Here is a 24,029-nt window from a genome sequence, read left to right on the forward strand (position 1 = left end):
GGCCCAGTGAGGGCTTGTGGATACTGTGTTTTATCTTTTATCCCTGTCACGTGTGTCACATATCAGCCCTCTGATAACATATAGTAAAGAGACCCTAATGTACCAGCCAGCTCTGTAATCTGGGGCTCCTGCATTAGCTCAACCTTCTGACCGCTTGATGGGCTCCCTGGGGCCCTGTAGTCTCTGGGTCCTACACCCTTTAGGAGTTGCTGTGCCCTGACTGGTTCTGGGACAAAGTTGTAGAATTGCCACAGTTGATCTTTGATAATACTCTTTTTCCCATCTCTTTTCTCCATTTTCTTTCACTCACCTAGTACCCCCGCATCCCTTTATTCTTAAGAAAAGATCTGATATCAGCTCTTGTTGTGCCTGGGGGTGGGAAGTTGAGAAATCACCCCTGATTGTGTGCCAGGCCCAGAGCCAGGCTCGCCTGCCCTTTTTCCCTTTGATCACCAATCTTTGATGCAGATATCATAATTCTCATCCTTTACCCAAGGAAACTGAGGCTTAGTGATGCTAAGTAGTGGGACAATGACAGAGACAGAAGATGGGAACAAGATGTCTTTGGAGTCACACAGATCTGAGTATCGAGTCTTGGTTCCGCCATTGGCAGGCTGTTTGTCTTTGAGCAAGTTTCGTGGCTTCTCCGAGGCAGTGTCCTAGTCTGTAAAATGGAAATAGTTATAGCAGAGAGTTTGATACTTGGTAGGCCAAAAAAGGAAAAAGAGGTGAATGTTATTATTAAGTCACTTTGGAAAGGTCACACAGCTTGTAAGGGGCAGAGCTGGGATTTGAACCCAGGCCTGCCTGGCTCCAGTGCTGCCCCACTGTAGCACGCGTGTCCTGGACGTACAGCCAGCAGGCCACCAGTGACGCTTGCGGAATGACTATGAACTTAAGTCATTCAGCTCACAGGCACTTAGGGCCCCAAGAAGTTCAGTCTCAAAATGGAGGCAGATTCAGAGATATGGCATGAAGGGAAAAAAAGCAGTTCAAGTCCTGCTCTATCTTACAAGAAAAGTATCCCAAAAGAAGGAGTTTTTAAAATTTTTTTCAGCTTTGCCGAGGTTTAATTGACAAATAACTCTGTAAGATATTAAAAGTGTACAGCATGACTTGATACATGTGTACATTGTAAAAGAATTTCCCCCCATCGAATTAATTAACACATACCCATCACTTAAGTTCTACTCTCAGCAAATTTCAATTATACAATATGGTATTATCACCCACTATAATACTGTCACCCACCCATATAGTATTATATGGTGATTATAACAGTCACCATGTTATACATCAGATCCTCAGACCTTATTCATCTTATAGCTGAAAGTTTGTACCCTTTTACCAACCTCTCCCTATTTCCCCCATCTTCAGCCCCTGGTAACCACTTTTCTACTCTCTATTTCCATGAGTTTAACTTTTTGTTATTATTGTTAAGATTCCACATATAAGTGATACCATGCGGTATTTGTCTTTCTCTGTCTGGCTTATTTCACTAAGCAAAATGCCCTCCAGGTTCATCCGTGTTGTCACAAATGGCAGGATTTTGGAAGGAGTTTACTTTTGATGCACAACGAAACCTCTTTTTTTGGGGGGGGGGTATGCGGGCCTCTTACTGTTGTGGCCTCTCCCGTTGTGGAGCACAGGCTCCGGACGCGCAGGCTCAGCGGCCATGGCTCACGGGCCCAGCCGCTCCGCGGCATGTGGGATCTTCTCGGACCGGGGCACGAACCCGTGTCCCCTGCATCGGCAGGCGGACTCTCAACCACTGCGCCACCAGGGAAGCCCAACAAGACCTCTTTGAAATCCTCTGACTCAGACATTTTTTACAAACCAGGCAGTGGCTCCCTTCTCCGTAAATCCCTCTCCTTCCTCTTTCTGTCCCTGACGTGGCTTTTCTGTTTCTTGCTCCGCCTCCACCTAGACCCTAATAAGTACAACTTCATGTCTCCTTGTTCTTTGATTTCCTTTCTACCTGTTAATTACCTGGATTCTTCAACTCAGAAGCAAGCCATGAGATCATTCTAGCATGCAAGAGTCCTCTGTGCTTTTAAACGATTGGGAGAGGTAGAGAGAGGTGAATTTAAGTTACCATGCTCTCTCTCCTGGAACTAAAGTTTAAACCTTAGCACTAATCATAGTATAAAAGATACTGTCCCCTGGGTAAGGAATTTCAAGCATTGGTGGAAAAGAGGGAGCACTTTGGAGGCTGGGGGGTTCTTCTGTACAAAGCTGGTCCTGTAGACCTTCCTGCCTGGACTCAAAAGGCCCAGGGGTCAGGCCCTTGGCACCTTTCCCAGGCCCCACCATCAAAACTCCCCTTCCCAGCAGTGAGGCAGCCATCTGTAGAGAGGCGAAAGGAAGGGCCCGTGTGACTCACCTCTCGCCTGTACCGTCACCAGCCCTCAGGCAGCATTGCCCAGTCTGGTCACCAGCCCTTCCTGTAGGTGGGTGCAGGGTGACCTTACTGGGCTGACGTGGGAGAACTGCTTTTGCCAGAGGGCCGTGACATTCATGATAAGGGGAAGCCATCCCTCCTTCCTGCAGCACGAGCCCCCAAAGGGCAAATGGAATCTGGGGAGACCTACAGTACTGCCTTCGGGTTTGCACGCTGCCCCAAATCCTGGAAAGACGGCAGCCTTGGGAGCCCCTGGGAGTCACAGTAACCTGAAGAGGAGTGTGGGGTCTCTCCTGGGGGCTGATGATACTGTTTATGTGAGCTCTCTCCTCTACTCCCTGACACCTCCACGGTCATTGGAACTGCTGGCATGTTGCACGCTTGCACTTGCTTCCTTTGGAATTCCGGCTGTTCGGTACATCAAGGGAGAAAACACTGAATACACAGAGGTCTCTATGGCAGCCTCTTCCTGAGTGACGATACGAGCTCTGGCAGCCTGCTCAGTGGTTCGCCACGCTTCCAACAGACATTTCTCGAATGCCTAATGCGTGCCAGACCTGGTCATGAGCAAGGCAGGCATGGCCCTTGGCTTGGTGGAGCCACCCACACTAGTGGGGCAGGCAGGTCTGGAACAAAAAGTCCCAACAGTGATGAATGCTTCAAAGACGTACAGGGTGCTTTGGGAGGGAAACAGGGGAACCCAAGTCAGTGTGAGGGAGGAGTCTGGGAAGGCCCCCCGAGGAGGTGACGCTCAGGTTGAGACAGAATCAGCCAGGCCGAGGGAAGAGCATTGTGAGTAGAAGGGAGAGCGTGTATAGGGGGTGAGGCACCTCTTGCACACAACAGGGCAGGAGCGTAGCAGACGTGAACCCGTGAAGCCCAAGGAGGCGGGAGAACCCACCCAGAGGCTTGTGGGCGTGTCGGGATTGGGGTCTTTCGCCTGAAGGCGGTGAGGAGGGGTCGGCCAGGGTTAGATTCGTGGTTCTAAGAGATTGTTCTGGCTGCCTGGGAGGAATGGAGCCCACAGGCCACCAGCCCTTCTCCTCCTCGTTTGGCCGCTTCTCTCTGTCCTCTTGCTTGGATCACCAGATGCCGGAAACCCCCTGGCTTTGTGAGCGTCCCTGGAATTATTTTCCATCCCCAAGCAAGTAGTCATGTTCCCACCTGGAATAGATATTGTCCAAGGCCAACTGGCTGCATCCCTGAAACGGGAGGTGCTGAGTGTAGAAAATGAGTGTTAGGGGATAGACGCTGAATTTTCCAGGGGGGACCAGCGGGCTGAGCACCTGGCGGGAGGACAGTATCAGGGGTCCGACGGGTAGAAAATGCACAAAGGTAGTTTAATTAAATGTACTCATCTCCCGGCTGTCTCTGCTTCAGTGTGACCTTGATGCTGCTGGCAAGTTACTTGGATTCTGAAGTATTCCAAAGACCTGCTCCACCCTGGAGGAGTAAGACCTCTCTGAGCTGTGGATTATCTATAAAACAACAAACCAAAAGCCTTTCATTTATTTCGATGGCACCATACATCTCCTTGTTATTGCCTAGCCCTGAAAAGGGAGAATATGATTCGTTGTAGATTTTTTTAAATGATGTGAGTAAACACAAATGCATGTGAAAGCAAATGTTCTAGAGTCTGACTGACATTGGGTAGAAGCCTGGTATTGACCTCAAGCAGGTTACTTAACCTCCTTGAACTTCGGTTTCCTCTTCTGGAAAAAAAAAAAGGATGGGGGGAGGATCATAACACCTCCTCTGAAGCTTGGTGTGATAGTAGAGTTGGGAATCAAATTCCAGACCTATGCTCTTAGCTATCAGTTATTTCAGGAGTCTTTCCATCTTTATATCTTTTTTGTTTGTTTTTTTTTTCCCGGTACGCGGGCCTGTCACTGTTGTTGTGGCCTCTCCCGTTGCGGAGCACAGGCTCCGGGCGCGCAGGCTCAGCGGCCATGGCTCACGGGCCCAGCCGCTCCGCGGCATGTGGGATCTTCCCGGACCGGGGCACGAACCCGCGTCCCCTGCATCGGCAGGCAGACTCCCAACCACTGCGCCACCAGGGAAGCCCTATCTTTATATCTTTAGCTCTGAGCATGGGGCTGGCACTTATCGGGAGCCCACAAATGTGAATTTCGTTTCATTTCTTCTATTACCCTTCATGCCCAAACCGCCCAGTCTTTCCTTTTAAACACTGCTCAAGAATCCTCTCTCCTGTGAGGACTAACCACATCTGAACTCAGTCACATGAGTAATCCCCAGGTTCTTACCAACAACTATAATTTGCTCTATCCACATTTACTGTTAGGGTGCCTCAGTGAACTGTCTGACTGCCCCACAGAGAGTCAGACATCTCATCCCTTGATTTTATTTTATTTATTTAATATTTTTAAAAACTTATTTATTTGGCTGCGTCAGGTCTTCGTTGCGGCACGTGGGAACTTTGTTGCCGCTTGCTGGCTTTAGAGCGCGGGCTTAATTGCCCCGCAGCACGTGGGATCTTAGTTCCCCAACCAGGGACTGAACCCACATCCCCTGCATTGGAAGGTGGATTCTTAAACACTGGACCACCAGGGAAGTCCCTCACCCCTTGATTTTAAAGTGGTTGAGCTGCCTTTATAGAATAGGCTAATAGCAATGCAGTAATTCTTGTGTATTGTCCTTGTTCTTGGGCGTCGTTATATTTGATTACCATTTTTGATAGCATATTTGATGATTAAATGTAATCTAACAACTAAAAATTAAATAGCCAAATATTCTGGGAGTTCCCTGGTGGTCTAGTGGTTAGGATTCGGTGCTTTCACTGCCGTGGCCCAGGTTCAGGCCCTGGTGGGGGAACTGAGATCCTGCAAGCTGAGCAGCACAGCCAATAAATAAACAGATAGCCAAATAGCCAAATATTCTGGGTGGGTCCAAAGCCGTTACCAAGGAGAAAAGACAGAATATGACCTAGCTCTATTTTTTTAAAAATCATTTTTATTTCACAAGTAATATATTTAAAAAGTAGAACTGTAATAGATAAGTTCCCATAACCACCCTCTGATCTTGGTCCCCTGTCTTTTCCCTAGAGACAAACAGTGTTATCAGTTTGTTGGGTGTATACACACCACACACACACATGCACATGCACACACACACACACACACACACACATATATATATATATACACACACATATAGATAGATATATTTATACACATCTATATGTGTGTATGTATCATGCAAAAAAATAACAATAATAACATAGTATGTAATATAGTTTTTTCTTTCCTATGCAAAAGCTGTCATTTGTACATATTTATCCTCTACTTGCTTTATGCCATTCATCATTATATACTGGACTTCTATCAACATAAATCTGTATACTTTTAAATTATTGTATAGAATTCCACAGTATAGAAAAAACACAGTTAATTTAGTAATTATCCAACTGATGAATGGCTACGTTGATTCCATTTTTCACTGTTATGGGGGTGCAAAGAACATCCTTGACAGGCCTCTGGTAAGTGGTTTTCTACAGTAGATACTGACGACTGAAATTGCTGAGTCATGATGTGCACACATTTTACACTTGCGTAGATTCTACCAATTGTCCTCCAAAATATATAGTTCTGTTTGCCCTCCCACCAGTAATAAATATATGAGAGAACTCATTCACTGACACCCTTTCAACATTTAATATTATCAGACTTCTTAACTTTTGCCACTCTGATGGGTAAGAAATGATACCTTGTTATTTAAAGTTTGCATGGCTCTATTTTCCAGTAATTCTTAAATAAGCTATTAAATTTCCAATTAAATTACAGAAGCAGCAAGGATCCAGGCAGGCAAGTCTTTTATATTCCCTAAGGACAGCCCAGTGCTAGTAGGCACAGGGGAGGCACTCAGAGATGCTAGAGGACTGATAGATTTCTTTGGATGATTTTAAATGTTCAAGATTAAAATTTCAATTCAATTGACCTAAATCTCCTAATTCTGATTGACCCAAATATACTTCTTACATCTAATAAGGCTTTACCACGAAATTTCTAATGTCCACCTAAGAGAACAATTTAGTACCAGCTACAGCTGGCCTGGAAAGAGCCTGCTGAAGAAGCTGGTTGTACTAAACTTAGAAAATGTCAAGGAGTTTAAAACAAAAAACAGGAAACCAGCTGCCACTTCCTTAAAGGGCTAACCACCCCAAAAGTGATTGAACCAAGGCAAAAAGAGAATTGCACTGGAAGACTTTTTCCCTGAGGACAAGTTCCACTGACTAAGCAAGAGTCTAGGGCAGGCCATGAAGACTCGCCTGGAGCCAGCCACTTTGGGAGCAGTGCGAGGTGTAAGCCCCCCAGGTGTTTTTAAATCCCTGACTGATTAGATCTGCAGACTTTGTGGAAAGAAGCCAGGCCACCAGCAGGATGCCTGTCTGGACACATAAGGAAATGAGCTAAGCAAAAAAGATCAAAGTAAGCCTCCCCATTCAAGCTTACTTACCAAGGAATGGGATCACGAGGGGCAGGGCCGTGGCCAAGGACTGCCCCAGCCACTGGAGGAGTGTCCTCCTCCCACCCGAGTCGTGGGACCTTATCCTGAGGCATCGGTGCGTCTCCCTGAGAGAGTGTTCTATGGGAAGGACACCGCTTGTCAAGGTGCCTGCGGTTGCTCAGGTGGACAGTTCCTTGGAGAGGCAGTTTCAGCCCGAGTAAAAAGGTGGGCTCCAGGCTGGGCCACGTGGATGAGGAAGGCAGAGTCAGATACATGACGGATCTGATTTATTGTCTTCTAAGTGTCCTCTGCCTTGCCTCGCCCTCCATCTCTCACAGAGAATTGTGTCAACACCAGTTCAAATTCTTGTCTTCCTTCTCCCATCAATGAGAATTCAATCTTTCCCTCCATCCTCGGGATCCTTTCTGGGGTGGAACTCGGGGACTTAGAAGAGACCGGGAGAGGCAGGAGGAAAAGGAAGGCGGGTGGGGGGAGGATTGAGCTGAGAGACTGCAGCCCTACTGGACTATCAGTCGCAGGTATAAGCCCAGCACCCAGCATAGCGCCTGGCACATAGTAGGCACTGAAGAAATATTTTTCAAATGTTGGGATAATTGAAAGACGGATGATAGAAGAATAAGTGATCTATGAAGAGGAAGAAGCAGATGAAGGAGGAATGAGCCTGAGTAGAAATGGTGTGATAGATAAGGGGGAAGACGGAACAGGCTTAGGGTATAATCTCATTTCTTAAAAACGATGTGTGTCAATGCAGTGAAAAATGTTTGAGGACATAGTAGGGAAAACGTCAACTAACAGCTATCCCTGGTTGGTGGGATTATGAATAATTTTCATTTTCTTATATTTTTCTTACCAATATAGTCAAGTTTTCTACATGAAACATCTATTTCTTATATCAGCAAAATAGAAACATTATTTTATAAAAGGAAAAGCAAGGTGTTACAGGCTGAACTGTGTCCCCTCAAAATTGGGATATTGATGTAACAACCAGTACCCTCAGAATGTGATTAGATTTGGAGATAGACCCTTTAAAGAAGTAATTAAGTTAAAATTAGGTCATTTGGATGGGTCCTAATCCAGTATGACTGGTGTCCTTCTAAGAATAGGTGATTAGGATACAGATAGACAAAGGGGTGACACAGGGAGAAGACAGCCATCTACAAGCCGAGGAGAGAGAGCTAAGAAGAAACCAGCCCTTAAACAGGAACGAAATTGAGTTATTTGTAGTGAGGTGGATGGACCTAGCGTCTGTCATACAGAGTAAGTCAGAAAGAGAAAAACAAATACCGTATGCTAACACATATATATGGAATCTGAAAAGAAAAAAAAAAAGGTTCTGAAGAACCTAGGGGCAGGATAGGAATAAAGATGCAGACGTAGAAAATGGAATTGAGGACGTGAGGAGGGGGAAGGGGAAGCTGGGACGAAGTGAGAGAGTGGCACGGACATATATACACTATGGAATGTAAAATAGATAGCTAGTGGGAAGCAGCCGCATAGCACAGGGAGATCAGCTCGGTGCTTTGTGACCACCTAGAGGGGTGGGATAGGAAGGGTGGGAGGCAGACACAAGAGGGAGGGGATATGGGTATATATGTATATGTACAGCTGATTCACTTTGTTATAAAGCAGAAACTGACACAACATTGAGAAGCATATACTCCAAGAAAGATGTTAAAAAAAAAAAGAAGAAACCAGCCTTGTTGACACCTTGATCTAGGACTTCTAGCCTCCAGAGCTGTGAGAAAATAAATTTCTGTCGTTTAAACCACCCAGCCTGTGGTACTTTGTTGTGGCAGCCCTAGCAAACTGAAACACAAGGTAGACATTTTTAAAGTCTAAGATAATTATTCAATATACCTGTAACTTTTATAATATTGTACTTCAACTATACTTCAATTAAAAAATATTTCTTTAATACAAACAAAAATAACCTGTAAACTTATAGCCACCAAAAAAAAAAAAAAAAGAATTATTCAAGGAAAGACAAAGAGGACAGGGAAGGACATCAGAGATGTGTTTTGAGCAATTTGGGAGGAAGGCTTCAGAAAAGCATAAGGTATTGTTACGGACATAGCAGTATTGCCTACCTTAGAAACAAGATCTTTTTTTTTTTTAACATCTTTATTGGAGTATAATTGCTTTACAATGGTGTGTTAGTTTCTGCTTTATAACAAAGTGAATCAGCTATACATACATGGACCTAGAGAGTCTGTCATACAGAGTGAAGTAAGTCAGAAGAGAAAAGTAATATCTTTGATGGGCGGAAGAGCTGAATTTTCATTACAGAGTTGAGACAGCTGCACGGTAATTAACGCAGAGATACGGCCCTCACCCACCCTGGAGAATCTGCTCTGTAATGATCTCAGAGCAGAGGTGGAAGCCGCAAGGAAGGGAGGTGCCACTGAGGGATCAAAGAGAGAGGGAAGGGTAAGACTGACAGGTTGTAAGGGCATCAGTAGGAAGAAGAAAAGTGAGGTTTTGAGTTTTCCTTTTGGGCTGCCTCCCAGTTCTCTAGCTTGTTTGCTGTCTCCTGGGTGTCTCTTTGGGGAGAGAAGAATTCAGGCCTGATTTCACCAAGGACAGATGGGACTTTCCTTCCTTCTCGTGGTCCTTTCCGTTCCAGCTGTTGCTGTCAGCAGGTGCCTTTCTTGCACGCTGCTGGGTACCATGGTGGCGGAACCATTTCCACCACCAAGCCCCACGGCCAGGGGCAGATGTGACAGGCTGGTGATTCATCTCCAGTGCCCTCCTAGTCAGGACCCCATGACCTTTGGGGACTGTGAGGCTAGTACTGCAGGTGTCCGTATAGACTTGAAATCACTGGTCAATCCCTCTCCCTGACTTTTTTTTTTTGCGGTATGTGGGCCTCTCACTGTTGTGGCCTCTCCCGTTGCGGAGCACAGGCTCCGGACGCGCAGGCTCAGCGGCCATGGCTCATGGGCCCAGCCGCTCCGCGGCATGTGGGATCTTCCCGGACCGGGGCACGAACCCGTGTCCCCTGCATCGGCAGGCGGACTCTCAACCGCTGCGCCACCAGGGAAGCCCTCTCCCTGACTATTGCTGTTCAAATCCAAATGTGCTTCATTCTCTCTAGACAGTATAACATTCCAAGATGTGTTGCTCACCATTTTTTAAATTACAGCTTCATTGAGCTGTAATTCATATACCATACAATTGACCTATTTCAAGTGTACAATTATGTGGTTTTTCGTATAGTCTCGGAGCTCTGAAACCATCCCCACAATTTTAGGACATTTTCATCACCTTAAAAAGAAATCCTGTGTCTATTAACAGTCACTCCTCATCCCCCCCACCCAACCACGCCGGCTCCAGGCAACCACTAATTTACGTTTCTGTCTATAGATTTGCCTCTTTCTGAACGTTTCATGTAAATGGAATCATACCATATGTGGCCTTCTGTAACTGGTTTCTTTCACTTAGCATAATGTTTTCAGGATTTACCAATGTTGCAGCATGTATCAGTATTTCATTTTGTCTGCTGCCAGATAATAGTCTGCTGTAGGTATATACCTATTTTATTTATCCATCCATCAATTGGTGGATATTTAGGGTATTTTAACTTTTTGTCTATTATGAATAATGCTGCTATGAACATTCATGTGCACGTCTTTGCGTGGACGTAGGTTTTCATTTCTCTTGGGTATATACTTAGGAGTGGAATTTCAGGGTCGTATGGTATCTATGTCTAATCCTTGAAGGATCTGCCAGGCTGATTTCTAAAGGGACTGCACCATTTTACACTCCCACCAGCAGTGGATGAGGGTTCCAACTTCTCCACGTCTTCGTGAACACTTATTGTCTGTCTTTTTTGTAGCCATTCCAGTGGTTGTGAAGTGATACCTCATTGTGATTTTGATTTGTATCTTCCTGTTAGCTAGTGCTGTTGAACATATTTTCATGTGCTTATTAACTATTTGCATATCTTTGGAGAAATGTCTCTTCACCTCCTTTGTCTATGTTTTAATTGGGTTATTTGTCTTTTTATTGTTGAGTTGTATGGGTTTTGGGGAGTAAGAATCCCTTACCAGATACATAATTTCAAAAATTGTTCTGTTCTGTGAACTGTCGTCTCACTTTACTCATGGTGTCCTCAGGAGTACAAAAGTTTAACATTTTGATGATCTGCAATTTATCTACTTTTTGTTCTTGTTGCTTGTGCTTTCGGGGTCATTTTTAAGCAACCATTGTCTAATCCAAGGCCGTGAAAATTTATGCCTATGTTTTCTTTTAAGCAATTACATTTGGCAATTCTTTGATCCACTTTGGGTTAACTTTTGTATATATTGCGAGGTGGGGTTCCAGTTTCAATCTTTTGCGTGTAGATATTCAGTTATCCTACACACTTGAAAAAAACAGTTCTTTCTCCATTGAATTGCTTTGGCACTCTTGCCCAAAATCAATTGACAGTAAATGTAAGGGTTGCTCACCATTTTTAAGGATTTTCTTACACTAGCCATACAAAAAGTTTCGTATAAGCCTCTTACACATTATGTATGTTCAAAAATTACCCATCAGATTGAAGAAATGACAGGCACCTTCGTATTCTAGTTCATTTTGAAAAATGAGGAAACAGATTCTCGGTAAGTGGCTGGGTAGGTGCAGTTTATTTAATTTATAACTCGGTTCACACAGAATTACCATCACCTATGTGTTCTGAGCCTGAGCCCAGATAGTGTTTGATGAGCCAGAATTTTATCTGATGTGACAGTAGGAGATTCTTCCCAAACAGACTGCTAATGACTTATACTTTGGATTTTGATCATTGAGGGAATGACCTGCAGGTGGTTTCAGTGACTTTGAAATCTGTGATCGCCTTCACTGAGGGCTAAGGAGGAATTGCCCCTTGTCCTGCTCCCCACATGGCTTCTGGCTATCATCTTTACCTTCTATGCTCTGCCCCTCTCCCAGCTCCATTTCCAAAATAGCAAGAAACTGGCAAGAAGTCCTTGGCTGCAATTTGTCATCAAGCTTTGGACACAGCTGTTTGCCATCTTTTGGCAAAGTCAGTGATTTGGCTTGTCTTCTGGGTGGAATGAACATTTTGTGGAGGGTGTCCAAAAAAGACATACCCTAGGGGCACACAAATGTCCCTCAATTTACTACCACTGTGGGGAGAAATAGAGATGGACATTTTTCAGGCAACCTTCAAAACCAGTAGGAGGGTTGATCTCTATGTCAGGAGCCTAAAAGTGTAGTCTTTAGAATTCCCTGCTTCAGAATCACTGGAGGTGAGGAAGGATGGAAAGAACTTGTTAAAATGCATGTTCCTGGGCCCCTACTGAATCAGGAGTTCTGGGGATTAGATGTAAGGATCTGTATTTTAAAAGACACTTCAGGTGGCTCTCATGCACACTAAAATTTGAGAACTGCCTGCTTGGGAGTGTTTCCTCAAAGGAAATGTGAATACTTACTAAGACCACAAACTTTGGAAATATACGTAACCTGAGTTAAACTTCGGTTTTTCTCTCCTATAAAATAAGGGTCGCTCCTCCAGGCACTAGGCATGAGAGGGGTGGCGTGGAGTAGAGATGGAGATGGAGATCGGTGTCTAGTACAATGCAACTTTCACAACAATGTCCCCCCAGTCTGGGGCACTTGGCACCCAGTAGAGTTGCCAGATAAAATTCAGGACACCCAATTAAACTTGAATTTCAGAAAAGCAACAACAGTGTTTCAGTATTAAGTGTGGCAGCAATGCTGAGGTGAGTTGCCAGGGTCCAGCGGTTGGTGGGACAAGGTCCACAGAAGGATTTGGGACATTGTTCCTTGATTGATAGCCTCTGTGTCTCAACCTCTAGCCCTTCCAGATGTTCTTTGAGCACCTCAGATCATTCAAATGAGTCACTTTTCTACTTTAATTCACCGGTGTCAACTTTTGTTGCTTGCAGCTACGCACTCTGACTGATACAGCATCTGTACCCCCCTACTCAGCAACTTACCATCTGTGCTCTCTTCCCACCACTCCTCTGAGCTCTCCTTGAAGTCTTCAGGAACCTCCTAATGGCACAACCTCCCTGGATTTTCTTGGTTCTCTGCCCTTTTCTGGTGGAGGAGTGTATAGAGGACACGGTGCACCGGTGGAAACCCTGCCGGGAGGGAGCTACAAAAATAAAGGCCCGACCTCAGAATGCTGCTGAAGAGCCTCCACCTCAGTAGCTAGCGATGCCCATTGGCAAACCCAACTAGAAGCCAGTGGGCAAGGGAGCCTGTTAATATGGTGCTTTCAAGTCAGTGTTCTGGGACCTGGAGCAGGGTGGAGAGGAGGGGAGGGTGAGTGTGGAGGGGCAGACAGAACGTATCCAGCACGCAGGGTATATATGCTGTCTTAGGTTTGGTTCTCTAGAAGCAGAGCCCGAGATGGGGATTTTATGTGAGTGACTCCTAGAGATGCTCCTTGGAGGAGAACCGTGTGAGGGAGGGAACAAGGGAAGCAGGATGGGCCAGGGGCGGGAGCTGGGCAAAGATGCAGTTTCAGGATCAGTCTAGCCCTGGCCTGATCCCCTGAGTTGCTCTGGAGAAAAATTGCTTTGTAGAAATTGTCCTGCTCAGGGGCAAGAGGGCTGGGCTGTTGTACACACACCTCTCCCCCACCTATCCCACCTACACACTTTTAGACACTTATTGGCCATGGGCTGTACCTGACATAGTCAGCCAAGCCTCTGCCCGTGAGGGGGCCTCCTTTGGCCAAGGACAAGCCTTAGGAGAAGAGGGCAGGCATGAGCTATCAGCCGCCAGCATCCGCCACAGCTGGGGGATGCGTGCAGGGGTCGGGTAAGTGAACCTTGGCGGGGGCGCCAGTAGCATCTGTCAGAAGGACATCGCCTCTTTGTTATCTCTGCATGGTGAGGTAAAAATGATTTTTCCTTTGTGCACTTTTGTAGTTTACAGGATTTCTAATATTGAGTTTATTATTTTTGGAACTAGAAAATACAAGTCAAATTAAATCCATGCAGCAAAACCACCTGATTTATTGCAGGCAGAAGTAACAGTAAATGACCCCATATTCCTGACCCCCTGCAGCGAACCCTTGGCCACACTGAGCAGATGAGCCTGCTCGCTGGCAATGCCAGCCCCAAGCCTGGCCCTGTCTCCCTGATTATGGTCAGAGCTTTCCTGCTTGTGTATCAGCCTCAGTGGGCCAGTCTTTTAGCACTTCACAGGGCCTGATTGTGTGACTCATAAATCAAGAATGGAACTAATAATGGCTAATGGAGAGAGATGCCATGAGGAGACAAGGCAGCTGGTGTTGGACCATAAGTAATAATAAGTACAATGTATGTGCCAAACACGTTAGAACCTTAATATATATTGTCTTGTTTAATCCTTAAAACAGCCCGTGAAGTAGGCATTGTTCTTCCCATTTAATTAATGAGGAAGTCCCTAGATTGGGGATTAAGAAACCAGAGTTCTTTATTTGCCAAGCAGAAATAGAGACACAGGCGTAGAGGACAAATGTATGGATACCAAGGTGGGGAGGGAGGGTGGGATGAATTGGGAGATGGGGATTGACATATATACACTACTATGTATAAAATAGGTAACTAATGAGAACCTACTGTACAGCACAGGGAACTCAGTGCTCTGTGGTGACCTAAATGGGAAGGAAGTCCAAAAAAGGGGATATATGTATACGTGTGGTTGATTCACTTTGCTGTACAGCAGAAACTAACACAACATTGTAAAACAGCTATACTCCAATAAAAATTAATATTAAAAACAAAATGAAACAGAGTTCTAACTTTTGTTCAGTTACCAATGAAAACTGAAAACACTAGACCAAATGAGTGACTTTCCAGCGGTGTTTCTAGAAACCCTGGGGCTCAGTAGAGATGCCCAGGGAATAACTGGGCTGCTTAGAGGGAAGGACTGCCTATTTGTACTTCAGCCACAGCAGCTCTGCCTTGATCTCTTTTAAGTGTTGTCAGGACTGGTTTCATGGGTGTGTAACCAGTGCAGCCCCACAGGGCCTGCCGGGCTCAGAAGGGGCCTGTGCTTAGGGTTTAATGCTCTGCAGTCGCCATCTTGAAATTCTTAATAATTTTGTCTTTGAATTTGTGTTTTGTATGTGAAATACTATGGAACAATGGCACGTGTGCCAGGGGCTTGGAGCTCTAAATCATGCCTGGTCCCACTTCCTGTCGCCTCTCTGCTTCCCTCGATGTGTTCTCCACTGTCTGCTCTTGGCCCCTGGTGCCCTCAGCCTCCCCTTCCTGCCTTGCCACCTTCCTCCTGGGTCAACAACTGGGTTACCTTGTGGGGGAAGGGGGAGGGGATCTGTGTTCCATGTCCTGTAACCCCCTTAGGGGCCTGGCCATGGGCAAGGGGAGGACCGGGGTCAGGTTTGCATCTTGAAGTGTCTTAGGGTGGGACAAAGTGGGGGTCATCTGGACGCAAGCTGGAAGCACCATGGTGCATTCAGTGGATGGCTCAGGAGGGCCTCTTACCTGCCCTCAACCCAGGTACCAAGCTATGACCCACAGAGAAAACGGTAACATCCATATGGCCCCTTGCGGTAAACAGTCAAGGCAATACTGGCCAGTGTTGAATCCCACTCAGCAGCCCCAAGGGCAGGAAGCACCCTACACTTAGGTAAGCAAGGTATCTGCCTTGGTCTTGTGCTTTAGAGACCCCCGTTTCTTCCCACCACCCCCTTCCATACAGGGCAGGTTATCCAGGGGCCAAGGGATCATACCTACAAAAGCCTCCATCCCTCCTTCAGGACCAGTTGCCTTTTTTCCCCCAGTCCGTCGCAGACAAATATGTGATCCTATGTGCGTGATTAATACACAGCTCACAGCACTTGTGACTCACCATGTGAGTTTGACAGCACTGGTACTGGTCTTATACCCTCTTCGATCAGACGAGTTCAATCTTGGGTGTTCCAGCAATGTCACATTGCCATAGATATTTCCAAATGCTTGTGTTCAGTTTTTATACTTATCCCACAGCAGACCAGTAACAACAGTTTGCCTGGACCAAAATGAGAAGCTCTATTTTATTTATATCTATCTATCTATCTATCTATGCATGCCATGCTGCATGGCTTGCGGGGTCTTAGTTCCCAGAGCAGCGACTGAACCGGGGCCCACAGCAGTGAAAGCGCTGAGTCCTAACCACTGGACCACTAGGGAAGACCCAAAGCTCTGTTTTAGACTCTTCTGTGGGTGCCAGGACCCTGGAATTACCAGCCCAAATCACACCAAACCTGCTTCCAGGGTCTTCATGGGCCTCTTCACCTGATTCGTTCTCTGGGTTTGCACTCCCCTAGGCCAAGGGACAGCTGTTTGCAGGAGCAGTGGGGATGGAGATTGAGTATGTGTACTGGGGCGTCTATACACATGCATTTGAGGCACTGTTGATACAGGATGGTGGGAGGATGGGAAGAGAAGTGGGGCAGGCTGCCAGCTGGTGGAGGAAGAGGGACACAAAGATTTGGGGCGAGCCCAGCTGAAGGAATCCATTTCTCTGCACATCTGGAACTTAATCACAGTGCATGCCAGTCAGGAAACTTTGGACCAGGCATCTTCTATTGTGACTTACAATGCTTTGAATTCTGACTTCATTCCCATGGCCATGGTCGAGAGCCTGCACTTCGCAGAGCAGGTGGGTGACATGTGGACATGTGTGTCCTTTGGATCATTACCCCCTCAGCTGCATTGGGACTGCAGCCTCATCAGTTCTGTTCCTTCCTCCCTTAGTATATCAGATACACTGTGCCTGCCTCATGGCAAATAATTTCTCAACACTCTGGGAAAGGATTTTGTTTGTTTTCCTTAAGTTTCATTGAAAGCAAACCTAGGCTAACACCCCAAAAGTAAGATAGGCAAATGACTTGACAATTAAAAAACACATACATGCAATTAGCCAACAGGAACATAAATAATATCTCTAGTAAATAAAGAAGTATAAACCAAAGCGATGAGATAATTTATTTTGCCTCTTAAATTGGCGAAGATAAGAAGCAAGAAAACGTTCAGTGTTTGTGAGGGTTTTGGGAACATTGCCATTTCGTATACTGTTAGCAGAAGGGCAATAGGGTGATTGGAGAAAGACTTATAGAGATAAATCTGGCAATGAATTGCAAAAGACTTTAAAATGTGTATATCTTTTGAAATCTTGAAGACATTGTTGCATAGTTTCCTTACATCTGTTAGTTGCTGATGAAAAGCCTGATGTCAATCTCATTCTTGACTTTTTTCCCTCTTCTGAAACTTTTGTTATCAATGACATTCTGAATTTCACTAAGATCTCTCTGGGTTGCGTTTTTCTTTTTATTTGTCCTGCCAAGTGCTTGGTAGGCTATTTCATATACATTTAAAAAATTTTATTGAGGTATAGTTGATTTACAATGTTGTATTAATTTCTGCTGTACAGCAAAATGACTCAGTTATACATATATATTCTTTTTCATATTCTTTTCCATTATGGTTTATCACAGGATGTTTAATATAGTTCCCTGTGCTATAGAGTAGGACCTTGTTGTTTATCCATTCTATATATACTAGTTTGCATCTGCTAATCCCAAACTCCCAATCCTTCCCTCCCCCACCTCTCCTCCCCCTTGGCAACCACACGACTGTTCTCTATGTCTGTGAGTCGGTTTCTGTTTCATAGATATGTTCACTTGTGGGGTATTTTAGATTCCACATATAAGTGATATCGTACGATATTTGTCTTTCTCTTTCTGACTTCACTAAGTATGATAATCTCTAGGTCCATCCATGTTGCCATTATTTCATTCTTTTTTTATGGCTGAGTGACATCTCACTGTGTATATATATATATATGTCACATCTTCTTTATTCATCTGTCGATGGACGTTTAGGTTGTTTCCATGTCTTGGCTATTATAAATAGTGCCACTGTGAACATAAGAGTGCATGTATCTTTTTGAATTATAGTTTTGTCTGGGTATATGCCCAAGATTGGGATTGCTGGATCACATGGCAACTATTTTTAGTTTTTTGAGGAACTGCCATACCATTTTTCATAATGGCCGCGCCAATTTACATTCCCTTGGTAGGCTATTTCAATTTGGGCTTTCATGTCTTTCTTCAGTTCTGAGAAATACTTAGTATTATTTCTGTGAGTATTGCTTCTGCTCAATTTTTTTCTGTTCCTTCTTTCTGGAACTCCTCTTAGATTAAGGTTGTAATTTCTGGATTTCTATTCTGTGTTTCTTTCTTGCTTTTTTTTTTTTTTGAGGTACGCAGGCCTCTCACTGTTGTGGCCTTTCCCGTCGCGGAGCACAGGCTCCGGACACGCAGGCTCAGAGGCCATGGCTCACGAGCCCAGCCGCTCTGCGGCATGTGGGATCCTCCCAGACCGGGGCACGAACCCGTGTCCCCTGCATCGGCAGGCAGACTCTCAACCACTGCGCCACCAGGGAAGCCCTATTCTGTGTTTCTTAATGTGTTTTTCATACGTTCACTTACCCCTTCCAGGAGAGTTCCTTGGCTTGCTCTTCCAGTTCACCAAATTGCTCTTTAACTGTGCCTGTCCTGCTATTCAGCTTCTCTATTGAGTTTTTAAACTTCATTTCAACAGTTAAAACTATTATTTCAGGGGCTTCCCTGGTGGCACAGTGGTTAAGAATCCGCCTGCCAATGCAGGGGACATGGGTTCAATCCCTGGTCCAGGAAGATCCCACATGCTGCGGAGCAACTAAGCCCGTGCGCCACAACTACTGAGCCTGTGCTCTAGAGCCCGCGAGCCACAACTACTGAAGCCTGCACACCTAGAGCCTGTGCTCTGCAACAAGAGAAGCCACCGCAATGAAGCCCACACACCACAATGAAGAGTAGCCCCCACTCCCTGCAGCTAGAGAAAGCCCACGCGCAGCAACGAAGACCCAACACAGCCAAAAATAAATAAATTTTTAAAAAGCCGAAACTTATTCCAAATATTTCTAATTGAACCTTTTTGGTCACTCTTGTCCTCATATTATCTTCCCTTATTTTTCTGAGCAGATTAAATACACTTATTTAAAATTCTGTGCTACATCCTGTATTAATTCCATTTCCTTTGAGGTCTCCATTATAGAGTCTGTTGTCTCTCTTTTTTGGTGTTGACCTTCACCAACTGTTTGTATATTCTTATTTTTGTACTAATTTCTGTCACTGAAATTTCCTGTTACAACATCAGCTACATCTCTTTAAGAAGCCAGCTTGGAAGGCAAGGATGGAAACAACTATTGGCTTACTCTACTGGTACTGTTTTCAGATAGCAAGCCTTCTTGGCATGACTTTTCTCTTTCTCTCAGGTGTCACTAGCCCCTGAGAGCACTGCCCTTCTCTCTGAGCCAAGGCCCTCTCTGTGCTGTTTCTACTCAACTATACTTCTGACACCAAATGTGTGGGGTTTTATCCCCTAAATCAACCAATTCTCCAACTCTCCAGACACCAACTGGGTGTCCTACTACTCGATTCAATTCTGACACTAACTATCCGGGGTTAGCACAGACCCACAGGTTAAGGGCCCAGTCCCCCAAGACTGCCTCTCCCCCACTTCAGACACCAGTTGCAAGTCCCAGGCTGCCACCTGTACTTCTGACCAGCTGGCTATAAATCAGGGTTCTCATACCCCCTCCTCAGGTTCAGTAATATGCTAGAATGACTCACAGAACTCAGGAACACTTTACTTATGTATACCAGATTATTGTAAAAGATATTATAAATGAAACAAATGAACAGCCAGATAAAGAGGTACCAGAACTCCAAAAGAGTTCCAAGTGCAGGAGCTTCTGACAAGCTTCTGACTGTGGAGTTGGCGTGTGCCACCCTCCCAGCACATATATGCTTTCACCAACCTGGAAGCTCCCCCAAACGTTGTCACTTAGGGATTTTTATGGAGGTTTCATCATGAGGCATCATCAATTACTAACTCAATCTCCAGCCCCTCTCCCCTCCCCAGAGGTTAGAAGGTGGGGCTGAAAGTTCCAAGCTCCTAATCAAGGTTAGGTCTTCCTGGCAATCAGCCCCCATCTGAAGCTATCTAGGGGCCACCAGGAGCTGCCTTGTTATAACAAATAGGGCTCCTCTGTGTCCTATCACTCATGAAATTCCAAGGAATTTGGGAGCTCTGTGTCATCAAGTGCGAGCAAATACCAAATGTTGTAACAAAAGATGCTGCTATCACCCCTGTTAACTCAGGAAATGGCAAGAGTTTTAGGAACTCTATGCCAGGAACTGGGGACAAAGACCAAATATATATTTCTTTTTATATCACAATGTCTTACCCTCACAGACTGCTCCGTCATTGCCATCTGGCCTCAGCTGGTGGAGGAATAGAATGACTGACCTACCTGGCTGCCCTTGGCCTCCCTGTGGCCATGACAGAGCCTCTGCTGGCTTCTCGTCTCCCACTTGGCACTCGCCCTCACGCTCCCTGGACTGCGTTTTATCTTTTCAATCAGATACTCTTTATCCATGAATTTCTCTCTGTAGTCCTCCTCTTGCTTGTTTTTTTTGGCCATGCCACGTGGCTTATGGGATCTCAGTTCCTTGACCAGACCAGGGGTTGAACCCATGCCCTTGGCATTGTAAATGCAGGGTCCTAACCCCTGGACTGCCAGGGAATTCCCTCCTCTTGCTTTTCAATTAGGCTATATTTAAACTTCATTCTATCATTTCTTGGCATTTCATGGAAGGAACACATGCTCAGTCCAATACCTTGAGGTGGAATTATGTAAAAAACGATATATAAACTTCAAACCAGTAATCCACTTCTAGGAATTTATCCTAAGGAAGTAATGAAGAATAAAGCTTTAACCCCAAGGAGTTTCATCATAGTAACATTTGATATGAAAAAGTGAAAACAGATATCCAATTAGAGGGGTTTAGTTAAATGTGACACATCCATACAATGACAGAGTAAGTATGTGAAAAATAATATGGCAGAACATTTAAGGGTATAGAAAATGTCATTGATGTATTATTAAGTAGAAATTGCAAGTTACAAAATTATTTTAAAGTCTCATTTTTGTTAAAAAAAAAAAAAAAACACCACACATGTTCTTATAGAAAATGGTAGCTCTGCATGGTGGGATTTCTGCTTGACTTTTTTTTCTTGTTTTTGGCTGTCTTTTTTTCCACACTCTTGGAGATTGTTTTCAGTAACTGCTGTGTGCAAGACTCTAGTCGCATCCTCTGCTTCCCTCCCCCAGGTGGGCTGGAAGATGGCATGTCCTCCAACAGTGTGCCCCGATCGACAGCCCCAAGTGGAATATCCAACCCAGAGAAGAAGATGAGCTGTGGGACCCAGTGCCCAAATCCCCAGGGCCTCAGCTCAGGCCCCCTGACCCAGAAACAGAATGGCCTCCGGACCACAGAGGTAGGTCGCAGCCACAGAACAGACTTGGGACCGGAGACAGGGGGAGAAGGTTGCTTCAGGGCAGAGCCAAGCTGAGACAGCACCCAGGGAAGGAGCAGTGACAGCTCACCTTGCCAAAGGAAATTCTCCACCCACCCGTGTGAAAATTGTTGCAAAGAAAATAGCAAGGCTCCCCCTCCCACCCCCTGCCTTGAGGGTTGCTGTGTTTTGTTGAATCAGCGGAAATGGGTCCTTGATATTAGCGCTCTAAAGGAAGTGTGTGTTTGTTTAAATACAGCTTTGTTCAAGGACCTCCTTTGCTGTCGCAGCTCTCAGCATCTTGATAGTGAGGTCTGTACTGGCTACGGGAACTAGTCTCAGGCCAGGCAGTCGGCCATCGCAGGGGTTGGCAGGGAAGAAGACCAGCGTGGTGGGAGACAAGCCTGGTGTTCTACCTCACACCTTCCAACCAGGTGGGCAGTGGGAGGGTCTGCAAGGGGGGTTCTTGTTGCAGAATGTGGTGACAGCATCACCCCACACTGTTGCTGTTGGAGATGAGGCAGGGCTATGGAGTCCCTGGACCTACCTGGCATCCTGTCTGATTCTTTCTTTTCTCTCCTGCTGCCCCGACCGCTCCTTAGCAGACCAGCGCAGCCGTCTGCCGTTCCTCCCTCATCTTCCCCATCCCCTCTAGCTCCCACCTTCAAAGTCCACTACTTACCCAATACTCCAAATCCATTTTTCCCCTCTCCCCTGTCAAAACTTACTGGTCCTGTCCCTCAGGCCAGCGCCGTCTGTTTTCTGAGGATCCAACTGGGTTATCTAACGATGGAATTCTTGCCCACATCAGTGAGTTCCCTTTCTAATCTTTGGTCAGAAAACCTGTTGCAAATTCAATTAAGTAAGTAGCTTTGCAGGAATCACTCAGTCTCCCAGAGTCTCAGGTTCTTTATCCACACAATGGAAATAGTACCGAGATGAGAGAACAGATGGGCCTGTTCTTTGTGAACTGAGAGGTGCTGTGAGAAAGGCAGTAAGGCACCCAGCACCACAAGCCAATTAAAGGAAACACTGATGGTGGCTCTTCAGACATGTAGAAGGTCATGGGTGGGGGGTAGATCTGAGGGCAGCAGTGGCCTTCCTGGTGTCCTGTATTGCCTGCTTTGTCTGTGCATAAGCTGGCCTTCTAGAGGCCCAAGCATCATCGCCATCTCCCAAGGCAGTCTGGGCCCCACAGAACTATGCTCAGAAGCTTGGTCATTGCTCTAGGGCAGGCCCTGACTTTTGTACCCTAACCTCCTCCCCACACTGTGCCCTCACCTTTTGAGCCAAGATGTTCCATGAATGGGAGGAAGTGGCTTTGCCTGTCACATGCTTGCTTTCCAACCTCACTTCCGTCATCCATCACTTTCAAGTTGTGTTCTGCAATCTACAAAGTGCTTTTAGTTCTACTGGCTCATTGAATCCTCCCAAGAGCATGTAAAGTAAGCGTCATCCCATTTCAGAGACAAGGAAACTGAGATGCACTTGATTGATGACATGAATAGGTCATATAAGTGCTAGAGATGGGTGTTGGTAACTTTAAATTGAAACAGGTGACTATCAGAATAGTGGAGCATAGAGATCTTAAAGTACTTTTTTGTCAAAGAATAATGTATCAGTCAGCTAATGCCACAATAATGCTGCATGACAAAGCAAATCAACATTCAGTGGCTTAAAACAACCATCTTTTTCTCCTCACAATCAGCCACAATTTGAATGGCTAGGCCTGACTTCAGGCTCCAGGCTCCAGGTCTAGCTCAGTCTGTTCTGTGTATTTTATTCTGTGAATCAGGCTAAAAGAGCAGCAGCTCTCTGAGGTATATTATCATGGCTATGGCAGAAACCCAAGAGGGCAAACGCATTTCATGTCTCTGCTCACACCATACCATCTAACCTCCTATTGGCCAAACCCAACATCAGTAGGACAAGGCAGTGTACTCTGCCCCCCGTAGAGAGACAGCAAAGGATTAGGGGCAATAGTGCAATCTACCACATATAACGTATATGTAGAAAAATGTACAAGTCTGTCATAAGTTCAATGAATTTTAATAAGGTGACACACCCGTGTAACCATCTTCCATATGGAGACACAGAACAGTATCACTACTCCAAAAATCCCCTGTGTGCCCCTCACCACGGTGACGGGGATATGCCAGTCACTGTCCACACCCCAACAATATAACCACTGTTCTGACATCTAGCATCATAGACCACTTTTGTTTATTTTTGACTTTTATAGATGGCATCATACAGTATTTGCTCTTTTGTGTCCGGCTTCTTTTGTTCAACATTATGCTAGTGAGAATCATCCGTGTTGTTGTGAGTTGCAAAAATGTCCTCATTTTCATTGCTATGTGTATTTCATTAAATGAATATACCACAATTTAACCCTTCTACTTGAAGGACGTTTGGGTTGTTTCCAGTTTGGGGCTATTGTGAACAATATAGCTGTTAACATTCTTGTACCCTTAGGTGGACATTCCCTTCTCTGGGGTATATATATATACCCAGGAGTAGAATTCCTGGCTCATAGGATGGGGATATATTTGACTTTAATAGATACTGACACAGTTTTCCAAAGTGGTTATACCACTTTACATGCTGACCGGCAGCAGATAAGTTCCAGTTACGGACCATAAGAACTTAAGGCCAGTAAGTCGTGCTTAGTCCTGTCTTTCTTAGGCCCGTGAGAGCAGCCTTCTAGGTGCCGCCTGGGGTGCTGAGCACTTCCTTGTGTTATCTCACTTGATCCTCACAGTGTGATATTGTGT

At 45.4% G+C, this 24,029-nt stretch overlaps 1 protein-coding gene across 1 annotated transcript in view; it reads left to right on the top strand.

Annotated features, from left to right (window-relative positions):
• BAALC (BAALC binder of MAP3K1 and KLF4) overlaps window positions 1-24,029 on the top strand; it is a gene marked incomplete at both ends in the record, with an annotated part of 85,700 nt that overhangs the window by 49,959 nt on the left and 11,712 nt on the right. Inside the window, one exon of the mRNA XM_082858878.1 lies at window positions 21,071-21,237. Within this exon, the coding sequence (XP_082715004.1) occupies window positions 21,071-21,237 (167 nt within the window). The remainder of the gene's footprint in view (window positions 1-21,070; window positions 21,238-24,029) is intronic.

Source organism: Leucopleurus acutus (assembly GCF_964270905.1).
Source record: "Leucopleurus acutus genome assembly, chromosome: 17".
NCBI lineage: Eukaryota > Metazoa > Chordata > Mammalia > Artiodactyla > Delphinidae > Leucopleurus > Leucopleurus acutus.